General features: G+C 39.2%; 1 protein-coding gene across 1 annotated transcript; it reads right to left on the bottom strand.

Moving 5' to 3' along the window:
- Positions 1-818: 818 nt before the first annotated feature.
- On the bottom strand, positions 819-17,591 carry ammecr1 (AMMECR nuclear protein 1). Its single transcript, XM_063486793.1, has 6 exons — positions 15,992-17,591; positions 11,092-11,202; positions 8,688-8,802; positions 7,961-8,051; positions 7,738-7,834; positions 819-5,922 (listed from the first exon to the last, which is right to left on the bottom strand). The coding sequence occupies exons 1-6, from the start codon at positions 16,465-16,467 to the stop codon at positions 5,808-5,810; spliced, it is 1,005 nt and encodes a 334-aa protein (XP_063342863.1). The 5' UTR covers positions 16,468-17,591; the 3' UTR covers positions 819-5,807.
- Between the last annotated feature and the right edge of the window lie 4,230 nt (positions 17,592-21,821).

Genomic DNA, 21,821 nt, shown 5'->3' with positions numbered 1-21,821 from the left:
ACACACCTGAATCAAATGATTAGTTCATTACCAGGCCTCTGGAGAACTTCAAGACATGTTGAGGAGGTAATTTAGCCTTTAAATCAGCTGTCTTGTATCAAGGTTACATCTAAAACCTGCAGGACACCGGCCCTCGAGGCCTGGAGTTCGACACCTGTGCACTAGAGCAGCGTTGGGATGCGGAGCAATAGTAGATTTGTATCATGGATGTGCAACAACTGTGTCAACATTGACCAAAATCTCAGAGCAATGTTTCCAGCACCGTGGTGAATCTCATGGATTTTGTTTTTTGAGGATTTGCCTGGAAATTGCCCTCCACCCCATCACAGCAAGGGTAAATGAAACATGTAATGTGCTCTTAGTAAACGTACCATTCACAGTTTTCATTAGGGGAAACCTCCATGTACAATGCAAAACGATGAGAACTGCTGAGGGCAAATTTGGTGTTTAAAAAGAAAATAAGACACCAGAACACTCACAGGGGATCACATTGTTCTGCCAATTACACCAAATATTATCCTGCTCCATTACTGAAGACCATACAGGTTAACCGGACTCTTGCCCATGCTGCCTTTGAACTGGACCATGTTCCCTGAAAAATAAATGTTTAGGCATACATTAGTTCAACACGCAATTAAAGCAGGACAAACTGTAACTGTCCAAGCAGCATAATGCATAGGTGTAATAAAAAGTTTGGACCACCATCAGTCAGCTGAAGATACTGGAGGTTAGTTTAGCTAGTTTAGTGTACATGCTGCAAGAAAGTAGAATGACACGTTCTCTTTCAAGTTGATTTTGTAATTTTTTTTATTGAATAAATGATTTTAAAAGGTAACAATGTTTAAAACTACATGATCTTCACAGCCATTGCTTACATACTCAGATAACCCATCTATATATATATATTCTTTCAACCCTCCCCACACTTGTATTTTGCAATTTTTTGCTAATTTCTTTTTTTTTTTTTGTGTTTATTTTTTTATTGAGTCATACTATCATAATAAATGCCCATTTCAAGTCTTGTCACACTAACAGCAATTCAATAGGAAAAAAGGAAGGGTCTAGCTCTACAGGGGTTGGATTTGAAGTTCCCAGTTCATATTATTCCATCAACAATTTGTCAAGTTACTAAAGCAGAAGGGGAAAAAAAAGGATCCAAAATGTTTTATTTTTTTTTTTTTAAAGAAATGAAATAAAAGTTGGTATGAGGAGTTACACCAGGTAACCCTCCCAGCCCATCAGGCCACTGCAACAGAAAAAAGTCATTTTGTACAGTGACACGTCTTAAGAAGTCAGTGTCTCAAAAATTCAGAACATAGAAAACCACTAAAATAATTTTGAAACTAGATCCAAAATATTCCTTTGAAAAGAATTTATTTTGATGTACAAAAACAGTCATTTTCCTTTTTTTCTCTTTTTCTTAGTTTTTTTTATAATAAAACTTTCAAACACAAGTTTATTGTAGTTCTTATTTCTTTTGTCATTATTATTATCATTATTATTATTATTATTATTATTATTATTATTATTGATTCATTTCTTCTTTTTTTTTCTAAATTCATCTATCAGTGCGATTGTATACCAGTGCAGCTACTGGGTCCAGAGTACAGAAAACAGGCTTTTTCATCTTTAATGGCATAAAAAATAAGGAATAAATCCATAGTTCATACAAAGTATAACTGCTGGTCTTTAGGGAAAAAAACAAAAACATTTATAAACCCATAAAGCTAGGAGGCACACCATGGGATTTTCATTTTTGAAAATTATAGCAATAATAATAATAATAATAATAATAATATTAATAAAACAAAACAAGTAACAACAACTTGCAACCATTTTTAACCATCCTTGAGGCCAATTACGGCTTCAGAGATAGAGTCAATGAAAAAAAATCATTGAAAAATTGGGTTGCTTATTAAGTCAAGACAGTTGAGAAAAATCGCACATTTAAAAAAAAAAAAGAAAAAAAAAAAAGAAAGAAAAAAAAAAAGAAGACAAAACATTTTGTCAATTGCAGGGTTTTTTTGTTTTGTTTTTTTGGAAGGACAGGAAGCCAGGCCTGAAGAGCAGCATTTGGGCATGGCCGCTGGCATCTTTGGTTCAGTCAAACATACGAAGGTAACACGAGCTTGAGCATTCCACGAAATATGAGAATGACCACGCAAGGAATGCTGAGGCTGAACTCTAACCCTGGTATGGAACCAAAACACAATCTGCTACAGACAAACTACAAATGTCGTTCCATAAGATCCCATGAGGTATTAATGCTTTAAACAGTTAAACCAGTACAGAAGCAGGACTGTTTTCTGTCCTTACGTAAAATATTAACTCTCCGTCCCATTTTAGGAGATGCTTTCCTTCAACGTGGCTTTACAAAAAAAAACAAACAAAAAAAAAAACAGGATCGTTCACTAGTCAACAACTCAAACTTTACTCTTTGAGGAGGTCAAACGATTCAGCAGCTAGAAGAAAAACTGAGGATTTGTTGTTTTAAAAAAAAAAAAAAAAAAAAAAAAAAAAAAAAACAGCATCAAATTTTGCAGGAGGAGGCTAAAGACGACCACGACTACTGTCACCATCTACCGAACGACATACATCACACACCTTGACAAACTAGGCCATGAGGCTGGGCCACAGTGTAGGGAGCAATCAAGGGGAATGAGGTTAACTTGTGACTTCTTGTCCTTTCAAACCTGCAAGGGGTGTTGACTTGCACTGGTAGGAAAAAAACTAAACAAAAACAAACAAAATACAAACAAAATAAAAACACCTGTTGAACAGATCTGCATATATCAAGGATAGTAAAGGTAAAACATGTAAGATTTTCTCTTAATATATCACTGGTAAATTGTAATAACGACCGCTGACAGTACATTCCATAGCCCCTGTAACATGTTGCTTCTGGGACTTTTCCTTCTTCACTATATTCCGTATTTCCCATAGGGAATTGATCCCAAAATAACCCACAGTGAACTTCGTGAAAGCAGAGGTTGCTGGGGGCTACTGTATGAATTGGTGACTATCATACTTCGGTATTAAAATGTGCCGTCATGACTCATTTCACAGGAATGTACTAAAGAGAAAATCTTACATGTATCATCTTTAAGTATGATATGATCAATGAGTCCGCATGACCAGTCACGAGCTGTGACCACCCCAATATGAGGTCAGATAGCACCATATTTGTCTTAAATCTCTTAATGGTTAATAAGAGTGTGTAAGCCATAGATCAAGCATATCATGGATAAAACCATAGGTCTCATACTCATACATACATGCAACAAAATACATTGCATGTGTATACAAAGACATATGTAAAAGAGCATGGTCAATTTGGTTTTGCAGCAGAAAAATTCAGGTTGTGCTGTGTTTAAATGGACCAGGAAATGACCACCTGGCTGTTCCTCCTCGTCATGTAGTGTACAAGGAGACGCAGTTTGAACACCACAGCGGCTGACGTCACCTTTAAGAGCAGGGGTTGGGTTTTTTGTTTTTTTTTCACCAGCTGGGTGAAAAAACTGAAGGCTGCGGGCATCCAGCTTCCCTCTTAGAGAGAGCACTGGCATTCAAAAGCAAGAAAACGTCATGTTAGGCTCTTTCCTACGCTGTGGTGTGATGATGGAAAAGAGAAGAGCGACAGAGGGACACTCAGGGCATCATCTACTGGTCCATTGTTTTTTTCCTTTCTTTAAATCATTCATTTAAGGCAACACAACTGAAATCTGGGTCATTTCGGGTTACTGTGGATGGAGTGCCAAAAGCCCTTGACATTTTTGCATAAAGAAAAAAAAATACCTGTCAGTTAGTAAAGGCTGTTACAAAGAAAGATGTTGGTCAAGTAACAAGAACCTCTCAAAAATTCCAGTTAGCGAACTAAAACCCGAAACAAGCGACCCGCACGGTGATCCTCCAAGGCTCAAACGTTCTGACAAGTAAAGCCAACTATCCTAGTGTGTGTGCGGATGAGACTCACAGCAAGTAAATATCTGGATGGGAGATGGCTTGTTGAGTCTTTATGTGTAGGCTTTTTCATATATACGTAGACCTCGACTGCAAGCCACTGAGCCCCGTGCAGAGAATCTGTTCCAACTAATTCAACTGTGTTTGCTTCAACCTGACTGCCCGTACAAGCTGACAAAAACGTTACTAGCGCCGTGGACACACAAACAGGATCAATGGGATCTCTCTAAAGAGTGAAGTACCGGAGCAGAATGGCAGTAGTGCGGTTTCAACAACTACGTTGACTGGCTGCACTAGTCTAAACAGCACAATGACATGAACTTCTACATGACACAAACATGGTAATGAGATCACTTCCTTTGTGCGTCTTCAATGGATCAAAATGACAGCTTTGATACATAATACTTTGTGGACGAGTGACCATTGTTAGCTATAATGTAAAGAGACGAGACAATCTTTCCCCATTAGCGTGGGCAACATACAGCACATTCAGCAAATGACTAAACCCGCCTGGTTTGACAAGTATATCAAGTGATGCGGTCTGTCTCGAAACTGGTTTTGCATTCAGAAGCTGGAGACTTGATACATCTACCAGAGGTTAAAGAATGCAAAACCAAACAACGGACTACAAAGTGTGGAATAGAGAGAAGAGATTATGGCTTTGAGTAGTTATAGCATGTCCCTGTCAAGTGACTCCCTGCCAGTAAACTCAGAAACAAACACATACGTTCAACTTAAATCTAAGTATTACTCAGCCATGCTTTTATGGGGTGTTTTTCCTCCCCTCTGTAGGGACCTGTAGTTGTGCCCGCTCCCCCTCTCCAATGCAGAGAATTTTACACTGTTTATTAATAAATCACGGTGACACGATTATCCCTGGACAAAATGGCTTTCTCCAGCAGTTACTTTAAATTTGAAAGAGATAAAAAAAATAAAAAAAAAAGATTAAAACAAAAACCGATAAGGGACACAGCTGTTCATGGTTTAGAGGTTCCACAACAAAACACTACAAATACTCTGAGGGGGAGGTTTCCAAACTCTTTTGTAAGGGAATCTTTAAGTATCATCCAATTTCTACTAGTTTTTTGTCTTGTGGCAGACCAATGTCTATATCCACACACAGATATCACACACACGATTGTGAGCTCAATCAATAAATATTGCCAGCAAAAGCTGGTCAAGAGGCACCACAATCCTACCATCTATACTTTGGAGTATACATATTCCAATACATAGTTCCAACTACAACACTACAAGAGTTTACAAGCTAAAACAAACCTCAGTCTTTTTTTTGTTTTGTTTTGTTTTTTTGAGAGGAATCAAGAAGAGACGACAGCCTTTGAAAACTGCAGTTGCCTTGCTACATGGTGTTACATGTTTAAGAGTAGGTTAACGTAAAGATTAAGAAAAAAAGAAAATTCTTAGTAAATGTAAAAATTGTAGCAAAGCCTAAACAATAGAAGCGCGAGACTAATCCACTCGAAGAGACTTCCTTCCATCCACAGACTTAAACACCTGATTAGGTTCGCTGAAAAGATTAATAAAATCTAACGTTTGATTAAATTTCAAAAAATATGAATGAACGGGGGGTTACAGATATAGGAATACATATGCTGCAAAAACGTAACCACAGGCAAAGAAAAGGAAACGTGTGGATTTCTTGTCAGAATCAAATAACGCTTTGTTGCCACCCGTTGCCATGTCAACGTCTGGGAGACGGCCAGCATGGCAACGGAAACTATCATCATAAAATGGTACAGTAGTAGAAATAGCTAGACCAGGAGGGGGCGGGCTCTCCTGGGAAAAGGTCCGCGGAGAGGTCCAATGATTGGTCATGCGGCTCGCTGTCAGGAATAATGGTTGTAGGGTGGTAGAGGGTGCCCAATGCCATTCTGGTAGTGATGGTGCTGGCGGTGGGCGATGTACTCTGCATAGCCCATCGTCATCTTCTCGCTACGGTACCTGGGGACAAAAAGAGATGTGTTGTGATGGCTAACTGCTCTAATCCAGTGTTAGGAGAGTCATGATCAGTCTCACTTTGCTCTTCATATACAGTCCAGTGTCAGTACTAAAACAGGCTGCATGTTCAGTAGCTATCAAAACTAAAGTAGCAGGCCCACAGATGATACTTTACTTGTATGCGTGATTTCTTTTACTAAACCTGACTCATACAATAACCATGATGCAACTTCCTGGAACGAGTTAAGTTTAAAAAAAAATTTACATAAAAGATGGATGTAGGCAACGTGCATCACACGTTGGCTAGCAAAGTGAACATTTTCTAAACTTCAAGCTCAGCATTTTCACTGTTGTCATCTTAGCTTTTTGAAACCAGACATCAGTAGCATGGGGCAGCTCTGACTCTCAAAGTGACAGACAGTGCACACACTGCAGTATACCATACATTAACTTTCTTTTTTTTACTAAAGGGGACCATAAGTTACTAAATGAACATCCTGTTATATTCAGCAAGGCTTTTAACTAGTAACTGAGACCCAGCAGGAAGATCTTTACTGAGGATATAGATTGAGGAAAGTCAGGGACATCTTTCCACATATTTCAGTACAACTGAGCATCTTGTTTGCCACCAGGGGTCAACCCTTGCTGGCCATTAAAAGACTACAGATTTCTAGCACTTCTGTTAATACAGTCTGCTAATACAGTCTACCATATGGACTTTAGCTGTGTTATGCTAATGAGGGTTAATGTGGCTTCAAGAAGGGATATTCAAGTGGAGGAGAGTCTTTTTTCAGTGTCCACCAAGTGGCAACGGAAACTGCAGCCAGAAATTTCAATTTCACTTAACCTCCTAGTACCTGGTGTCCATATATGTGGACATCACATTTTGGGATGTCCAGACCAAAAATACTACATTTTTCTCTACAAGGGCCTGATATCCACTTACGAGGACATTATACTGCCACTGTTCTATCAAAATTTTAAACGAATGTCCTCATATGTGGATCTCATTAATCTCAGAAACAAAAATTAGGTAAAAAAACAAAACAAAACAAAAACAAAAAACTGCTAATTCTTTGTTTTCACATTCATCAGGTCCCAATCAACCCAAATAGCAAAGAAAAATTCAAAATGCATGTCATGAAAGAGTTCGGGTTTTAGGAGGTTAATGGTAGCTCTAAAAGCAAATCAGTCACCGCAAACTGATAGTTTTATACCAGAATATATTTAATATTTTATATTTACATCTAAATATTTTATAGCCTAGTGCAAGGCAGAATATATGACTGGTGAAGTTATGATCCTGATTTTTATATTACTGAAGAGTAAATAGCAGCTAGCCACAGTAACTGGATGCAGCTTGATAGTGTTAGCTGAAACTTGTCCAAAAAACAAAAAATCAAAAAACCCTTGGACAAAACCCCTTGAGCTAAGGTTTTAAAACATTACTTCACATAACAAAAGGGTGATGTCACTGTGGCTACACCCATCTCTTACATCCTGGGTTTTCTTCTTTTGCTTGCCACTGTCTCACTTCAGCCCCAACAAAAGTGGCATGGCAGTTCATGGAACATTTACACAGTTTCCTCAAGAGCCTCAAAAGGTTTAATCAACAGACTCAATATATGCCTTTTCACATATGCACATAGGTACATCCAGACACACTGACGTATACAACTCTATTTGTGCTGGTTCTGTTAAGCCTTGTGCACGTCAGGTAAAAGGATCTAAATGAAAGTGTGCTGCAAGAACAGAGTACAGCAGAGACGCATTGATGTTTCAGCATTAGATAATTGAATCAATTAAATGTAATCTTACCTGGTTAACTTAATGGTCTTCCTGAAGTCATTTGTGATGGGAGCTTTGTAACCTCCCTTTCGTAGTAAGGAATCTATGGTTTGAATGTGGTCCCAACCTAGTTAAAGTAAAAGGAGTGAAATCTCTTAAAGCAATTCCAAATATTCCCCACTCGGTTCAATACAACTCAGTCTTTATTAAAAGCAGAGGAAGCTAGATTGTTAGAGGCACAACAAGATCTTACCTTGCTCCTTTGCAACCTCTGGTAGGTAGGTGGCGGTGCGTTTTGATCCTTTTTCATTGAAAAATTCTATCCTAATACCGTGAACACCCACCTAGAATTCAAGACAGGCACAAAAATAAATCCCTATAAATCTCTTCATCCAATGAAGACAGAGCTGTGGAGAAACAGGTTATTCCATTCAAAATGCACTTCCAAGTTAATGATGGAATCTGTTTTACATTTTTCATCTAAATGCAATGTACTGCATGGTTGAAGCTCCAGTTTATTACAGGATATTCTCATTTCTGTTCACATATTATTCTTAATTTTCAGTCTTCTGATGGAAATTAAAACTACAATTTAAAAAAAAAATGGTACTATTGATCAAACTGTAGCTCCAAATCATATTTATTTTCACAGATAACAGCTGGTAAAGACATCTACTGATGTTTTGGAAAAGTATACAGCACCCAATCAAACTAATCCAATTTTGAAAGCCAGAAAACTTTAATTTAAAGCAGACTTTTTTCTTTTATAAATACAATGCTTTAAAACTACGCTGCCACTTCAAGAATGCTGGTTATGCCTTCAAGTGACAAACCCAGAAATAACGTGTGGACACACTCGTGTACAATAATAGCTTGAAGAACGAGATGCACGTGAGTCTGCATCAAAGCTGCAAAGCACCACAAAAGTGCGGGGGCAAAACCCTGTGCTCAGCCATGTTCAAGCAAATAACATCTCTTACCTCCCAGTCAAGGTAATCACCGACGTCTTCAAAGTTGGTGAGAAGAGACACTGAGCAGAAGAGGCGAGGCAGCTCATCCCTTGTCATAGGGGGGAAGCGGCTGTCTTTAAGGGCACTGGAGACATCAAAGTACAAAAGCAAAACAGCATTACAAGAGGTGACTCAGCACAGGGATCACCGTCCTGGTATGTAACAGATATAGTAGCACACTTTGCAACAGAATAAAATATGTTTTGTTTGTTTTGGGGTTTGTTTTTTCTTTTTTTTGGGGGGGGGGGGGGGGGGGGGGGGACTAGTGGTCACCGGATCCAGTGCAGTTCAACACCATGTGTAAAAACTATATAAAATACCTCACAAGGAGCAGTGTGGTTTTGTTTTTTGACAAACATCTGGGTCTGGGCACTTTCACCTAGACCTCCATCCTATTGCACCAACAGAGCCTGTGCCTGGTCTTAAGCCAAACTACTCAAAGTGTCTGACATTATTCTAAGTCCGGGATTATACATTCCATGTCCACAAGTCTGTGTGATGCAAATTTCCTCATCAGACAGTGAATGTGAAGACCCATTCGGATGGCCATCCGCCCTGTTTTGTTTTTGTTGACTTGTCCACAGAGAATTTACATTACAATGTATCAACTGCACATGCACCTCAGGTGGCGGACTTCAAAGGAGTATGACAGGAACGACTATTTAGCCATCGGGTCTCCAGCTGTCCGCATCCACAACAGAGTATAATCGAGGCAGTCTCAGTTACACCACTTGCACTGTTTAGTTGTGACCCAACTTCTCTTCTACGACTGGCCATAAACAAACCAAGCCTATTTAGGAGTGGGGATACAGGTGCACGAGCTTGTAACAAAGCATACTTGCAGCCATGTTGAATGTCGGATGCTGCCTTTTATGAAACAAGACTATTTCAGAAAGAGGAAAAGCCATCTCCTGAACATATTTAACATTTACGAGCTAACTGACAGGTTTTAATTCTATATGAGCTATTTATCTGTAGATACTACAAGGATGTCAAAGGAACAGAAGCAGGTCAGCACTGCTGCTTTCCACAGTGGCAAAAACCAGTAAAAGGTGGTTTATCCTCACCAAAAACATGAATTACACCACTGTTTACTGATAACACTAGTGGAGGATCCATATGTCTGATTACCCCACCTTTCTTGAATTGATTGGGAGGATCTGACACTTTTCCCATGATTGTTTGCTTAGCATAAGATGCTCCATTCCCAACAACTTTCTATCCATTTATTTCCTAATCCACTGCTGTTTGATTTTTTGCCACTCAGACAAGTTTTTGTGCAGATTGCACACTTTTTAATTGTCTTAGGACTTTTTTCAGCGATTTTGCCTTCTTTTTTTTTTTGCTTTGGTCATTCATAATCATCACAAACAGGGGTAGTTAAGACTTGGTGAATGTGAGTGTCATTCTACAGACACGTCTTAGCAAAGACCAACACAGCAGTTAAGACCAGCTGTTGAAACTTATCCAAGGTACTAATGGAGATAGATTACATGCCAACACATACCACACACAGGCAGTGTAGTTCAAGAACAGTGATGCGTGGCACAAATGTCCTAACAACTGCTAGTGAATGGTGCACTTTCGTGTTGTTTAGCCTTGTTGCATGGACAGTGTTATGGCACCTGCACTGAGACAAGACAACTGCATTTTTGCATGAGCATAAATGATTATGCAGCTTTGGTGACGCTTTGCTTGACAAATGACAAACACAATCGTGGCACTGCACATTCAGAACCTAAACAGTATTTTTATTTGTCTTCTTTAGACAAAGGTAAATCTTTATGCTGCTTGTTTTTAATACCAAAAGAAAAGGTGGTCACAAGATGGGAGACCTCCATGTGTCTCCAGAACAGCTTCAGTCCATGTTGGCATTGATTCTCTCAGTGTTTGGAAGTCTACTATAGGAGCAAAAACACTGTCCACAGTGTTCGGCATCTGATAACCGAGGTGAAGAACTAACATCTTTCCAAAAAGCCTACGATGACTTCTCCTTATTACACCCTTCAGTGATCTGCATTCCTGGGATTCAAGGGTTCACGTTTGTCCTTTAATCACACTACATTTTTTTTTTCCCCAAATAGATGTAATTAATTAAAAACCTTCACGGAAAACTAAAGAACATTAGTTAGTATTGTGGAATATTTTCCAAGCCCCAGGATCGGGAATCAAAGACAAACATCAGTTCCACTCAAAACGCAACACAAATGAAATTTAAAAAATAAATAAATTTAAAAAATAACCTTCAATATGACTTCAATTTACTCTTTTTTTCCCCACTAATAACATTTTGTGCCATTTCTGAATGTTTCTTCTCTGTGACAGAGGTCTGCAGCTCTGAAGCACAAAGTAGTGAGTCCCCATTTTTGCTTACCTGGTAAGGGTGTACTCCCTGAGTCCTGAGTGCAGATTCATGGCAGAAAATGTACCTATACAACCCCTCAACCGCTTGTCTCTGCCTATTTTCCATGTGACAAACAGCGGGCTGAAAAACAACAGACGAACAAGATACCGTGTTAAAGTAGTTGAACATTAATGTTTTTCCACAAGATGAGAAATGCCTACTCAGGGCTTATAAAAGCTCATTAGAAGTACACATCGCCGAGTTTTTTGCAGCTAGTAAGACAGACCTTTTCACATTGGACTGAAATGGGACAAGTGTCTCACATTATTACGGATTAATTGTCATCAAAGACTTTAGCCCATAGCACTGGGCCATCTGTCCATCCACAACAGAATAACCCAAATCTCTTTTTGAAACAATGATTTCTACACTTACTACATTTTCCAGCTTTTATGGTAGCGGGTAAAAAAAAAAAAAAAAAACCCATATTGGAAAAAAGGAAACCAACTACACAAGGTTTTTTGTTTATTTTTAAATTCCTCATTGGACTCACTGCGTGAAAAACACCGAATTACCTAGTTACATGCTGTTTCACTGGAGCCAAAAGTGCATTAGGCAGAGAACAGGACAGTAAAAGGTACACATCTCCTTTTGGTTTGCATACATTCATCAAGCATTGCTGAGTACAACAGTCAATGCTGGAAGGCATCATGGCATGTCCATGGCAAAACCATGCAAAACAGGGTGTATGGCCCATGGCGAATTATGGAAATAAGAACACACACCCCATCTACCCTGGATACCTTTTTGTCATCTGTCCAATGTGTGTCTGAAACACTATACTTAAAGGTTTTGTTTTTGTCATCTATAGCTTCACATTGTAAAAAAAAAAAAAAAAAAAAAAAAAAAAAGGAAAATAATAAGAATAATAAATACATAAATTTTATATACACACACTATATATGTATATTGCATCATGTACAGTCATTTGATTATGTAAAGTTTTATTCTCACATGCCACTGTAGGGCTCCAAATGATCTCTTTCCAGATTAAAACCACCAGTCAGATTCTAAGTACAGATAAAAATAATTCAGCATTCAATTCAAAATTCAGCATGACACTTTTACAGTTTAGCTACAAAGGTTTCACAGTATTATTATATCCCTGACAAATTATTCAGTGACAGAACAGTCTTTTCCAGCATCTCTGAGTTCACTCCTAAAATATTGGACATGTGTAAAGCCTAAGAAAAAAAAAGGGTGTGTTTTATCTGAAGACATTTAAATGATATTTTATACAAATCAAAATGACTCCTGGTTCAATGAAGTTTCATTTATCTAAAAAAATAAAATACATTTAAAAAACTAAAACTTAACTAAAAGTGGCTTCAACTGGCAACAGAAGTGAATGATTTTCTTCCGTTAGATGGTAATGTAGTCAAAAAAGGAGCCATTATTCATTTATTCTGGTAACACAGTGGATCAGTACACTCAGAAACTTAGCATGATTTCTACATTTTAATTTGTTTTATAATTGTAAACCTTAAATTTCAGTGGCTGCTTCACTTCACAAAACTTTTACAAAATTTGTATCCAACATAACATTTTATTAAGCAATGCCTACCCATTCAACATTGCTCATTCCTACTAGGGGTCCACTATGCGTGTAGTTCCCAAAGCGCATATGGATGCATCTCAAAACCAGCTCTCTGCTTTACTAACAACACACGCCGAGTCTATTTTTAATGGGAGCCGGGTCAAGCTGCACAAACCAGATGGTGAGGGCAGGAAGTCAGATGCAGGAACGGCACAGAGCATCCGGTCTGGAGTTTCAAATTAACCTCACCCAGACTAAAGGGTCTGGCATGATTTGAAAGAACTAAACAAAACGGTCACAGGCACGAGCACGCCATATTCCTGCTGTGTCAGCTAGCTAGTCTAAATTAGCTGACTAGCCTTGCTAACATGACTGTGGCAGCAGCTGGTGGACAGCATAATTTATTAGTCTCCTTGCAGTAAAAATACAGCAAATGTATTTTAAATACACTCAAATATTTCATTACATTTACAGCAGATGCTAAATAGCTGTAAATCCAAAACTAGATAAACAGAAAAAAAATGCAGACAATGTTTAATGTTGTTTGATCATTGAAATGGATGCACGGGAAACACAACAAACTCATGTTTATGTCTTCAGAACACACATTTTTATCCCTCAAAATTTTGATACCATCACAACTAATGTGACTTTGCAGAGCTGATCGACTAACTGCGCAGAGCAGTGCATCTATGTCAAATACAGCAGCATTGTTGCAGCATTTAAATAATTCAAACTGACAATGGCCCCAAGAGAAGGGCATGTCAAGGGCACCCAAGACCATGAGTTGCTCAAACCTGTGGGAGTTTTTCTGTGTGGCCATTAGCATGCTACATTCCTAGACACGAGTACATGTCTGGGTTTAATCTGAAGGTTAAGCACAAGCCCAATGCTCAGCTTTAAAGACTGGCCAGCCAGAGTTAAAAATGGACAAGATTTGTGCCTTTAAGAGAGGCTCCCAAATGTAAATATTGCATGATCACTTCAGTAAATCTGTTCTGCTGTGGAGAATATACCCTTACTGCAATATTTAGAAAGTCAGCACCAAATACTCGCCATTTATTAAACTGCATGACACTTTGCTGGACACAGAAATATTCAGTAAATATGGGATTTACCAAGGTCTGTGCCCCATTGCTGGCATTTCAAATACTCATACTCTCCTTGCAGTGATGCACTTGTCCTGATTACCATGCAATGTCGCTTAATGTTTGAGGCTTTGTTGCTAAGAGTGGACAAGAGACTGGAGTAATTTGCACTAATTTTTTTTCACAGTTTCTCCTTCTACATTGTCTCTTATTGGGAGGTACAACAGAAAATGTGGGCGTGAGTGTATTATCACTGGAAACATCCATATAGGCTGCAAGACCAGTATGGGGGCCAACATGAGGAGAATATCTTATGAAGGATTTTTGTAGATGTCAGTGCAGTCCTGGAATTAATGAGCAAAAAAATTACTACAACTTAAATATGAAAAATAAACATTTTTTAGTTTTACCATCAAGAATGCATTTCTTATTTAGCTTATTATGCATTAGGTAAGTCTAGCAACATAAACTCTGGCCTAATAAGCTCTATCTATTTTGTCAGGGACATGTCAGGTGACACCCACCACTGAGTTTTGAGCAATCTGTATATTTGAATGTGTAAGCATTTCTGCCTACAGTTTTCTGACATGCAGTTGAGAGAGACTTGGAAATGTCTGACGGACTTTGAGGATGCCCTTTTATCATTAAAGATTCCTGCAAGCTAGATTTCCTTTCAGAGGTCAAGATGTCAAAATCAGCATCTCTGCATATTCAACACAATAAATGCAAATAAACACATGCAAAAAGCAGTGTGTGTGTTACATATGTATTACAGTGTGCACAGGGGACCGTTTGCCATGGTAGGTAATGATTTCCATAAACACTGGAATGTTTGAGCTGGTAGATACAAACAACCCACAGCATGCATACACCCAACATGTATACAGCAATGTAATTTATTGTCTGTCTAAAGGGATAATTGTGCCTCTGTGTCACGTGACAGTACAATGGAAAGACAAGATTTCTCATTCTTTTAATAATGATCACACAAGATCAACAAGTTATTTCAAAGTCATCTGGCCTACTATATTTATAATGGTTAATGAAATTGTTGGGTACGGCTGCCAATGTAAACAACCGTCTTACAGGCTTATATGTTGGGTTAAACAACCGCAAGCCAGACGCTATAACATAAGGTGGAGACAAAATGTCTCGGTTGAGGGCGCAGGAATGCATTTAGGAGCAGGAAACATACATTTATTGATTTTTTTAAACAGTTAATACAAAAAATACCTCGCTCAATGAATGCTTCGCATGGTTAAACAGCGAAACAGTTAAACTATTTTTTAGCTTTATTTATCTAACGCCGCCACTGCTCTTCTTTTATCGCCGGTTAAATTAAGCAAAGATTAGTGCTGCTAAGTACTTAGCAAGCACCACCTTTTCTTTGTTGTTTGGTGCCAAAATCGGGTATTTTTATGTGTTTCTACACTGGTCTTGTCCACACCCCACAAAAACTTGCTGTAAAACCCGCCGGCTGGTTTCCTGGTCATGATAGCCGAGGTTCTCAGCATATTTACCATTAACTTAATTCCTAAAAGCTTGCTAATACTTCGTTACTAAGCTAATGTAGCTCAAAGCTAACAAAGCTAAGCCTAGTATGTGGCAAAGCAGAGTTCATTCAGGGCGACTTAAAATATTCTTGATATTAACATACAAAATATTAAAAGTTAACACGTTGAGTCGTATGTTTCACCTAACGAAGCTATCAGTGTTAAACTAAAAAAAAAGTCAACGACGTTATCTTCGTTCAAACCTCTATGATTTTAGACTAAGTGGCTAGCTGGTAACAGCTAAAGCTAGTAGCAAACACCCTTAGCTTACGTTAGCAGTGTTATTAAGAGTTGGTCTGACAGCACTGTAAACGGTTTCTTTCGCAAATTGCCGACAGGAAATATAAGAGTGACCTTTCACTCTATCCAGTGACATAAAAGATTACTTTATAAGCACTATATCAAATTCGCTGTAGCGTTAGTGGTCAGCTAGTTTAGCGACAGGCCAGTGTAGACAGTCTCTTCGACAAGGCCCGATATTCCAACTTGGCCAATTCAAGCTGTATTCGCGAGCTTTTCGGTGTAAATTCACGAGAAGCAAAAGGGTGTTTCGAAGTGACAGTTTGTGTTCTCAAAACTGAACAGAACCCAGAGCTGAACCCACGAAGCGTGCTGCCACATACATTTTCTGGGGGAATAACACAGTGAGCCTTTGACATGCAGCAAACAACAGCAGACAAGAAAATACTCACTAGGGATCATTTGTAAACCTGGGTGTTCTCGGAGGTTGGTATCCGTACAGATGGCAATAAAGCACGTCAAAACAGAAGCAGCACATCTCCGCCGAAACGACCATTTTTCTGCCTCCACTTCCCGAACCAGGTCCTGGGCTGAGATTCGGGGAGAGGCCGGATGTATTATATCCGGCCGGGGCTGGGGACAGAGCGTTTGTGCCGCTGCTACCACTACTACTACTGCTGCCGCTAACGTTACCCCCGGGTCCCCCCAGGCCGTTGGCTCGGCTCACGTTCGCCGCCGCTGCAACTGTCGCGGAGGAGCCAATCCCCAGCTCCGAGCCACAATGTCCGGTTCCTGCCACCCCGCTTCCCGCCCCCACCCCGCCGGGACCCCCTGATCCGGGCGATCCCGACAGTTTCTGCTTCTTCACCCCGCAGCACCCGGCCGCCATCTTGGAACAATCTGCACCGACACACCGCTTCCGACCCATAACCGTCACCGCGGGAAGGGTGGGGGGGAACGCCGACCAGACGTAGAAATCCCACTGCGTTGATACGTACGACGGACAATACTCCACTTTCACTCTTTTATTTTTTGTCGGACGACGAAATAACCGATGTGGCGAGAAGACTGCAGTGTCACCCTAGCGTTGCCTTTAAAAATGCGTGACTTTGCTACGGAAAATCCATAGCTGGGATAAGCAGTTTTTTTCTCGAGTAGTCAGCCAGTCCAGCTTTGGATCTCGGTGTTCCAGTGGATCACCTATAACGTCAACTCCCAGCCTAATAGCCCCCCGTTCTCCCTAACACGACACCATCCGCATCCGAGGCGATCACAGCCAGTCCCCCTTAAAACACACAAGTTCAGGGTGTGCACGGTCCGAACAGGCCGCAGATGACAGTAGCCAAGCGGTCCAGATGTGAAGCCGACAGCCAGTGCGCTGTAGCCCCGCTGCACACCTCTCCAAGTGGAAGCCGGGAGCTTGAGTACGCAGGACCCATAAGCTTCAGCACAAATTGCGCACAGTGTCTTGGACAGCGTAGCCCCTCATTGCACCAGCTTGTTTGCTACTGCCTCACGAACTTCTAATTACACAACAGGCCCAGTATGTTGGAATTCCAGACGCTGGGATAGCGCAGAGTAAAATGGCATCTGACAATGCAGGGTTGTCATGGCACAATGAAACGCGTCAGCGCCCAGCAAGTCATATCAGTAACGTTAGCCCACAGTTTGCACCTGCATGATGCCTCTTTCTTGAATCTGGTGAGAAGGAGGGGGGGGGGAGAGAAATCTCAATAACACCCCCGCGTCAAACGGACAGCTGAAAGTTTTCAGTATAGGTTTGTTTGGAGGTTGTCATCCGTTCATGGGGATACACAGAGAAGAGCATTCTAGTCCGTGAGCCGTGAGAAATCCTCTGGATTTGACGAGCCTCGCTCCGCATCCGTCTCTCAGCTGCTACAATTCGGTGCTGTTCGGGTAAAAGCCCTCTGATCAGTCTGTGGGCACGGGCATCGGTGTCGTCGGCACACCGGAACCGGATTCAGAAAACGTGTTGCGCCCACTTGCTACACATAATGCGTAGCTTCTGGGGGTATCAGATTTGCAATTCAGAAGAAGTGCACGGGGCCGTGGAAGCATGCGCGCTCTTGACGTCCATGCGTGTGTATGTGTATATGCGTGCGTGCATGGTAAAGTATCGGTGCCGACGCCCCCCCAAGTTATAAAAGGCATAGGAGCCGACTGACTGCTGTAAACTGATTTGACAGTGTCTGGATTTCACAGCGCTGTGAGTTCAGATAAAGTTACGCACACCGATGCACGTTCTTTTGAGACACTGCCTCTAATGTAATCTGTTCCGAGTGGCCGATTTGAAATGTGGCACACAGACGTATCATATGGCCGCTCTCGGGGCTGCTGCTGCTAGAAATGTCGTGGCTTCATCTCATCCAGGACCCTGGAAGAGTAAACAAATAAATACATCCACACACGTCTAATGTCGAGTTCTGTGTCTCCTGAATCGTTCTCTTACCCCACCTCCCTCCCATTCTGCCCTTCAGTCAGGAATGAATATATCAATAAAGAACGGAGTGGGTAGACATTAAACACTGCATGTACAGCAGAGGGAAATGATGCTTAGATGCAGTTGGGAAAGGACATCTTTTTTCTACGGACTCTGATAAAGGATATAGACAGTGAAATTAGCACACTTAAGGCTCCTTCACTCCCGTATATTCAAAATACTTGCAGTCAGCTGCACAAATACATCTGCCATTAGGTTCACTTTCATTTGAAGGGGGATCACTGATGTCTGTCATATTTAAGACAAGTATTATTCAGACCATTTGCTGCTTTGAACCAGAGTCAAAAAAACTCATTTTTAACTAGATGCTTTGACCAGATTCCATTACATTTGTTTTACAATGTACTTTGTAAAGAAATTACATGCGAAATTTAAATTGATCAAATTAATTAAAGTCAGCATTTTGGGCTTTGTCTGTGTATAGGTCTTATCAACACCTACTCCATAATGCAAAAATGAACAAAAATATAACATTCTCATAGATATGTGAACATAACAATAAAAACAGGTGACAGTAATATCATTATGACCACAGTGAGAACTCAGCAAAACAGAGAAGTCAAACCACTTATTTACAGAGCCAGTTCTTCCTCATATTCATTGTTTTTTGTTTTTATACAGCTGTGTGAACTTAGGCAGTGACATGCAAGTTTTTGTTTCCTCTGTGCAGTTATTCCCCAGTTTTACTCTCTTGACTGTAATACTGAAATATTTACCATAGGTTCTTACACCCTGTTTATTAAATATATAGTTTTATGATACTACGTGATGTTTTTGTCTGACTTGAAACAAATTCTTTATATTTGTGCATTTGGACAGTTTTAAGCTCAACCAGGTCATTAAATTAAAATGTTCATCTTTAATTTACTTAACTCTTTTCCCAATGCATTCAGAAGGTGTTACAAATTATTATCACAACATAGAAGTTTGGTGTCATCTGCAAATAATATTGTTTGTAGTGATCTGGAAATTACACAATGTCATTAATGCATAAAATGAACAAGAATGGTCCTAATACAGATCCACAAGGAACCCCCCAGTTTTAAGTTGTTTGTTAATGTTATTAATTTGAACAAAAGATGTGTTTGAAAAAAGGAGAAAAAGATGTACATTTGTCAGTATAAATTTATTTAATTCCATTTTATACGTGGTATATTATCATTTACCCAAACAGAATAAACAACAGTTTTCAGAATCTTTTAAATTTAAGTGTATCATTTCAGTTTTAGCTAAAGCTGAATTACTAAATTTATATGACAAAACAATTTCTATTTGAGGGACTCAAATGAATTTAATATCTGGCCAACTTTCTAACTCTGAATAGTTAAAATGTTCAAAAAAACCCCACAAAAAACAAAACAAAAACAAAAACCCAGAAATAGTGCAATTAATTATCAATTATATTCTGAAATAACCGTGTCCAGACAATACATGAATGCAATTTTTAAAAAAAGGTAACAGTTGTCATCTTTACCAAATGTCAATATTCAACAAACGTGCAATTGAATGAAAGCAGAAAAACGTATTTACTTCGATACATCTGTGCCACATCAGAGCTAAATTTAGCTCTGATTTGGGTCCCATCAGACCCCGAGAACAATATTAGGCTTTTTAGCTGATTAACTTTCCAGCAGCCAATGACTTTTTTTTCTGTCAGCTGTTTGTTCTGTGTTACAGTGGCTTTACCAAAGCTTTTTTTTGCTGAAAACGGTGCTGCTGAAAGCAGAGTTTCTACAGATTAAGGTGTTTTTCTGTGGTTTTTTCACTTACATAAGCAGCAACATCTACTTTGACATTTGCTATCCTTAACATTATATAGTCATTTGGTGACATTATTACTTGACTTATATTTTTTGTGCTGGATTGTGATATAAGATGACATCCATACTTTGAGCTCCAAGATGATGTTTTGCAGGTTCAACACTGCTAACTGTAGTCTACTAAATATGAAAACAGACGGCAGAGGGGCGACATCAAACTAAAGTTACTCAGTCTTTGCTCCTTTTCTGTGCTAGTAAACACATAATACTATAATAATACTATGATAATACTATGACTATAATGATAACTACTTTTGCTATATTCAGAGCTAACGACAACATTGTCATTTTACAAAACATGGCTACGGGTACTGACACTCTCTTAACCGGGTGTCATGCCTTAACCCACGACTGTTTGGCATTTCACTTTCTCTCACAGGTTTTTTATGTCCATACATCTGTATGTTTTAAAATAATCATTTATGTTCAACGGTGTCAAAGGCTAGTTTTTAATCTAAAAGTACTCCACTGGCATATTCCCCATTATCAATTGCTGTTGCTATGTTATCAGTAAACTCTAAGGAACTTTATTGTAACATTGGTCAACAAAAAAAGAAAAACAATGAAAACAATATTATTATAGTATCTACAGAAAGTTTTAAAAAATAATTTAAATAATATTATCAGCTAAATTCATATATAACTTTGCTTGTTGTGTGTCTTTTTATTTGTTTTAATGGCAAATAAATCTCAAAATTCACATTCATTCCAAGTTCCTTAGAGTCCAACTGTAATGACAAAAGCACTGAAAAAGAATAATTACGCAGTACAATATTTTCATATTTGCTTAAATTAAACATCAGTATATCATCCTTAAATATTACTGTCAGCATCAGTTCAATGCCAGTGTAGCAACCCAACAGTATCCTAGGTTCTTCCAAAGCCAAAAAATTTATGTCAATTTCTGTAATGCTGCCTATACCCAAAGTATTAGTATGCTTATATTTATATTATCATTGACAGTATTTTCCTTGATTTGGCTTCACCTCCTTGGCTGTCAAGTTCAGACATATTTCTATTTATCAGAGCAGTAACCTACAGACACCCCTCCCATAAAGTGCCTCATGACTGACTCAGCATAAGGCTTCAAGCCTCTTTGAAAATGTACAACTAATTATTGTTGGCTGTGCTGCTGACTGATCCCTTTCCGGCTTTCGCCTCCAAACAGGCTTTCTTGTGCAGAGCACTGCAGGTTTTAAGTGTTCTAAGCTTCCATTTTCCTGCTTGACTGAATTGTTTGTTTGTTTTTTCTGTTGTCCCTTTTATGGGGAAAAACATGTAACTCTTACATTGGATGTAAATGCAGTCATATTATATACTCACATTTTGTATCTATGCAGGTTCCTGAAAGCTCTCAAAAATGATGTGAAGTGCGCAGACAACACAGTTTTAAAAAATTGTTTTTAAAGAAAAATAATGGTAAAAAAAAATGCAGATGCCTGCATTTATTGTATTACACAATAAATGAAGCAAGTGAAAATTGTCTTGTGTTTTCTTATGTGGCAACATATAATTTCACTTATTGTCACATGCACCTCTACACAGTCAGGTAATCTTGCTGACATCTCAGTGATTAATTTCTGTAGGCAACTGTTCAAGTTCACTCAACTCAACAGATATTTAGCATATTTTTAATTATTAATTCATTTTTGTGAAACAGAAATGAGTTTGATCATATGTTAAACTTTCCGTGGTTAATGGCAAACACCATTATGGGGCTTTTAGCTCAGTAGAGCATGAGGCTGGTATGTACACATAGCTTAGTGCAGCTGAGCAGACTGTATTCTCTTTGAAACCCTGTTCGTGTAACCATTGGAACTGAGGCACGGGTGATGTCATTGCAATGCAATCCACCACGTCCAGATTATCTTTTGAAGCTGCAACAGGAAAGGGGGAAGCAGGCTGAATTTCCTCCCCTTCTAGCTGCAGTCTAAGTGTGTG

The sequence above is a fragment of the Pelmatolapia mariae genome, linkage group LG10_11 (genome assembly GCF_036321145.2).
Source record: "Pelmatolapia mariae isolate MD_Pm_ZW linkage group LG10_11, Pm_UMD_F_2, whole genome shotgun sequence".
NCBI classification, from domain to species: Eukaryota; Metazoa; Chordata; class Actinopteri; order Cichliformes; family Cichlidae; genus Pelmatolapia; species Pelmatolapia mariae.
Note: the sequence above shows the minus strand (reverse complement) of the source record. Positions and strands in the feature narration are given on the sequence as shown.

Bases quoted from the DNA above. Each gene is read 5' to 3' on its own strand.
- ammecr1 (XM_063486793.1), bottom strand. From the start codon at position 16,467: ATGGGTCGGAAGCGGTGTGTCGGTGCAGATTGTTCCAAGATGGCGGCC. The intron at 8,052-8,687 runs GTAAGAGATGTT...CTTGAATTCTAG, and splicing joins GTGATTACCTTGACTGGGAG to GTGGGTGTTCACGGTATTAG. The intron at 5,923-7,737 runs GTAAGATTACAT...TTTTGTCCCCAG, and splicing joins AAGACCATTAAGTTAACCAG to GTACCGTAGCGAGAAGATGA.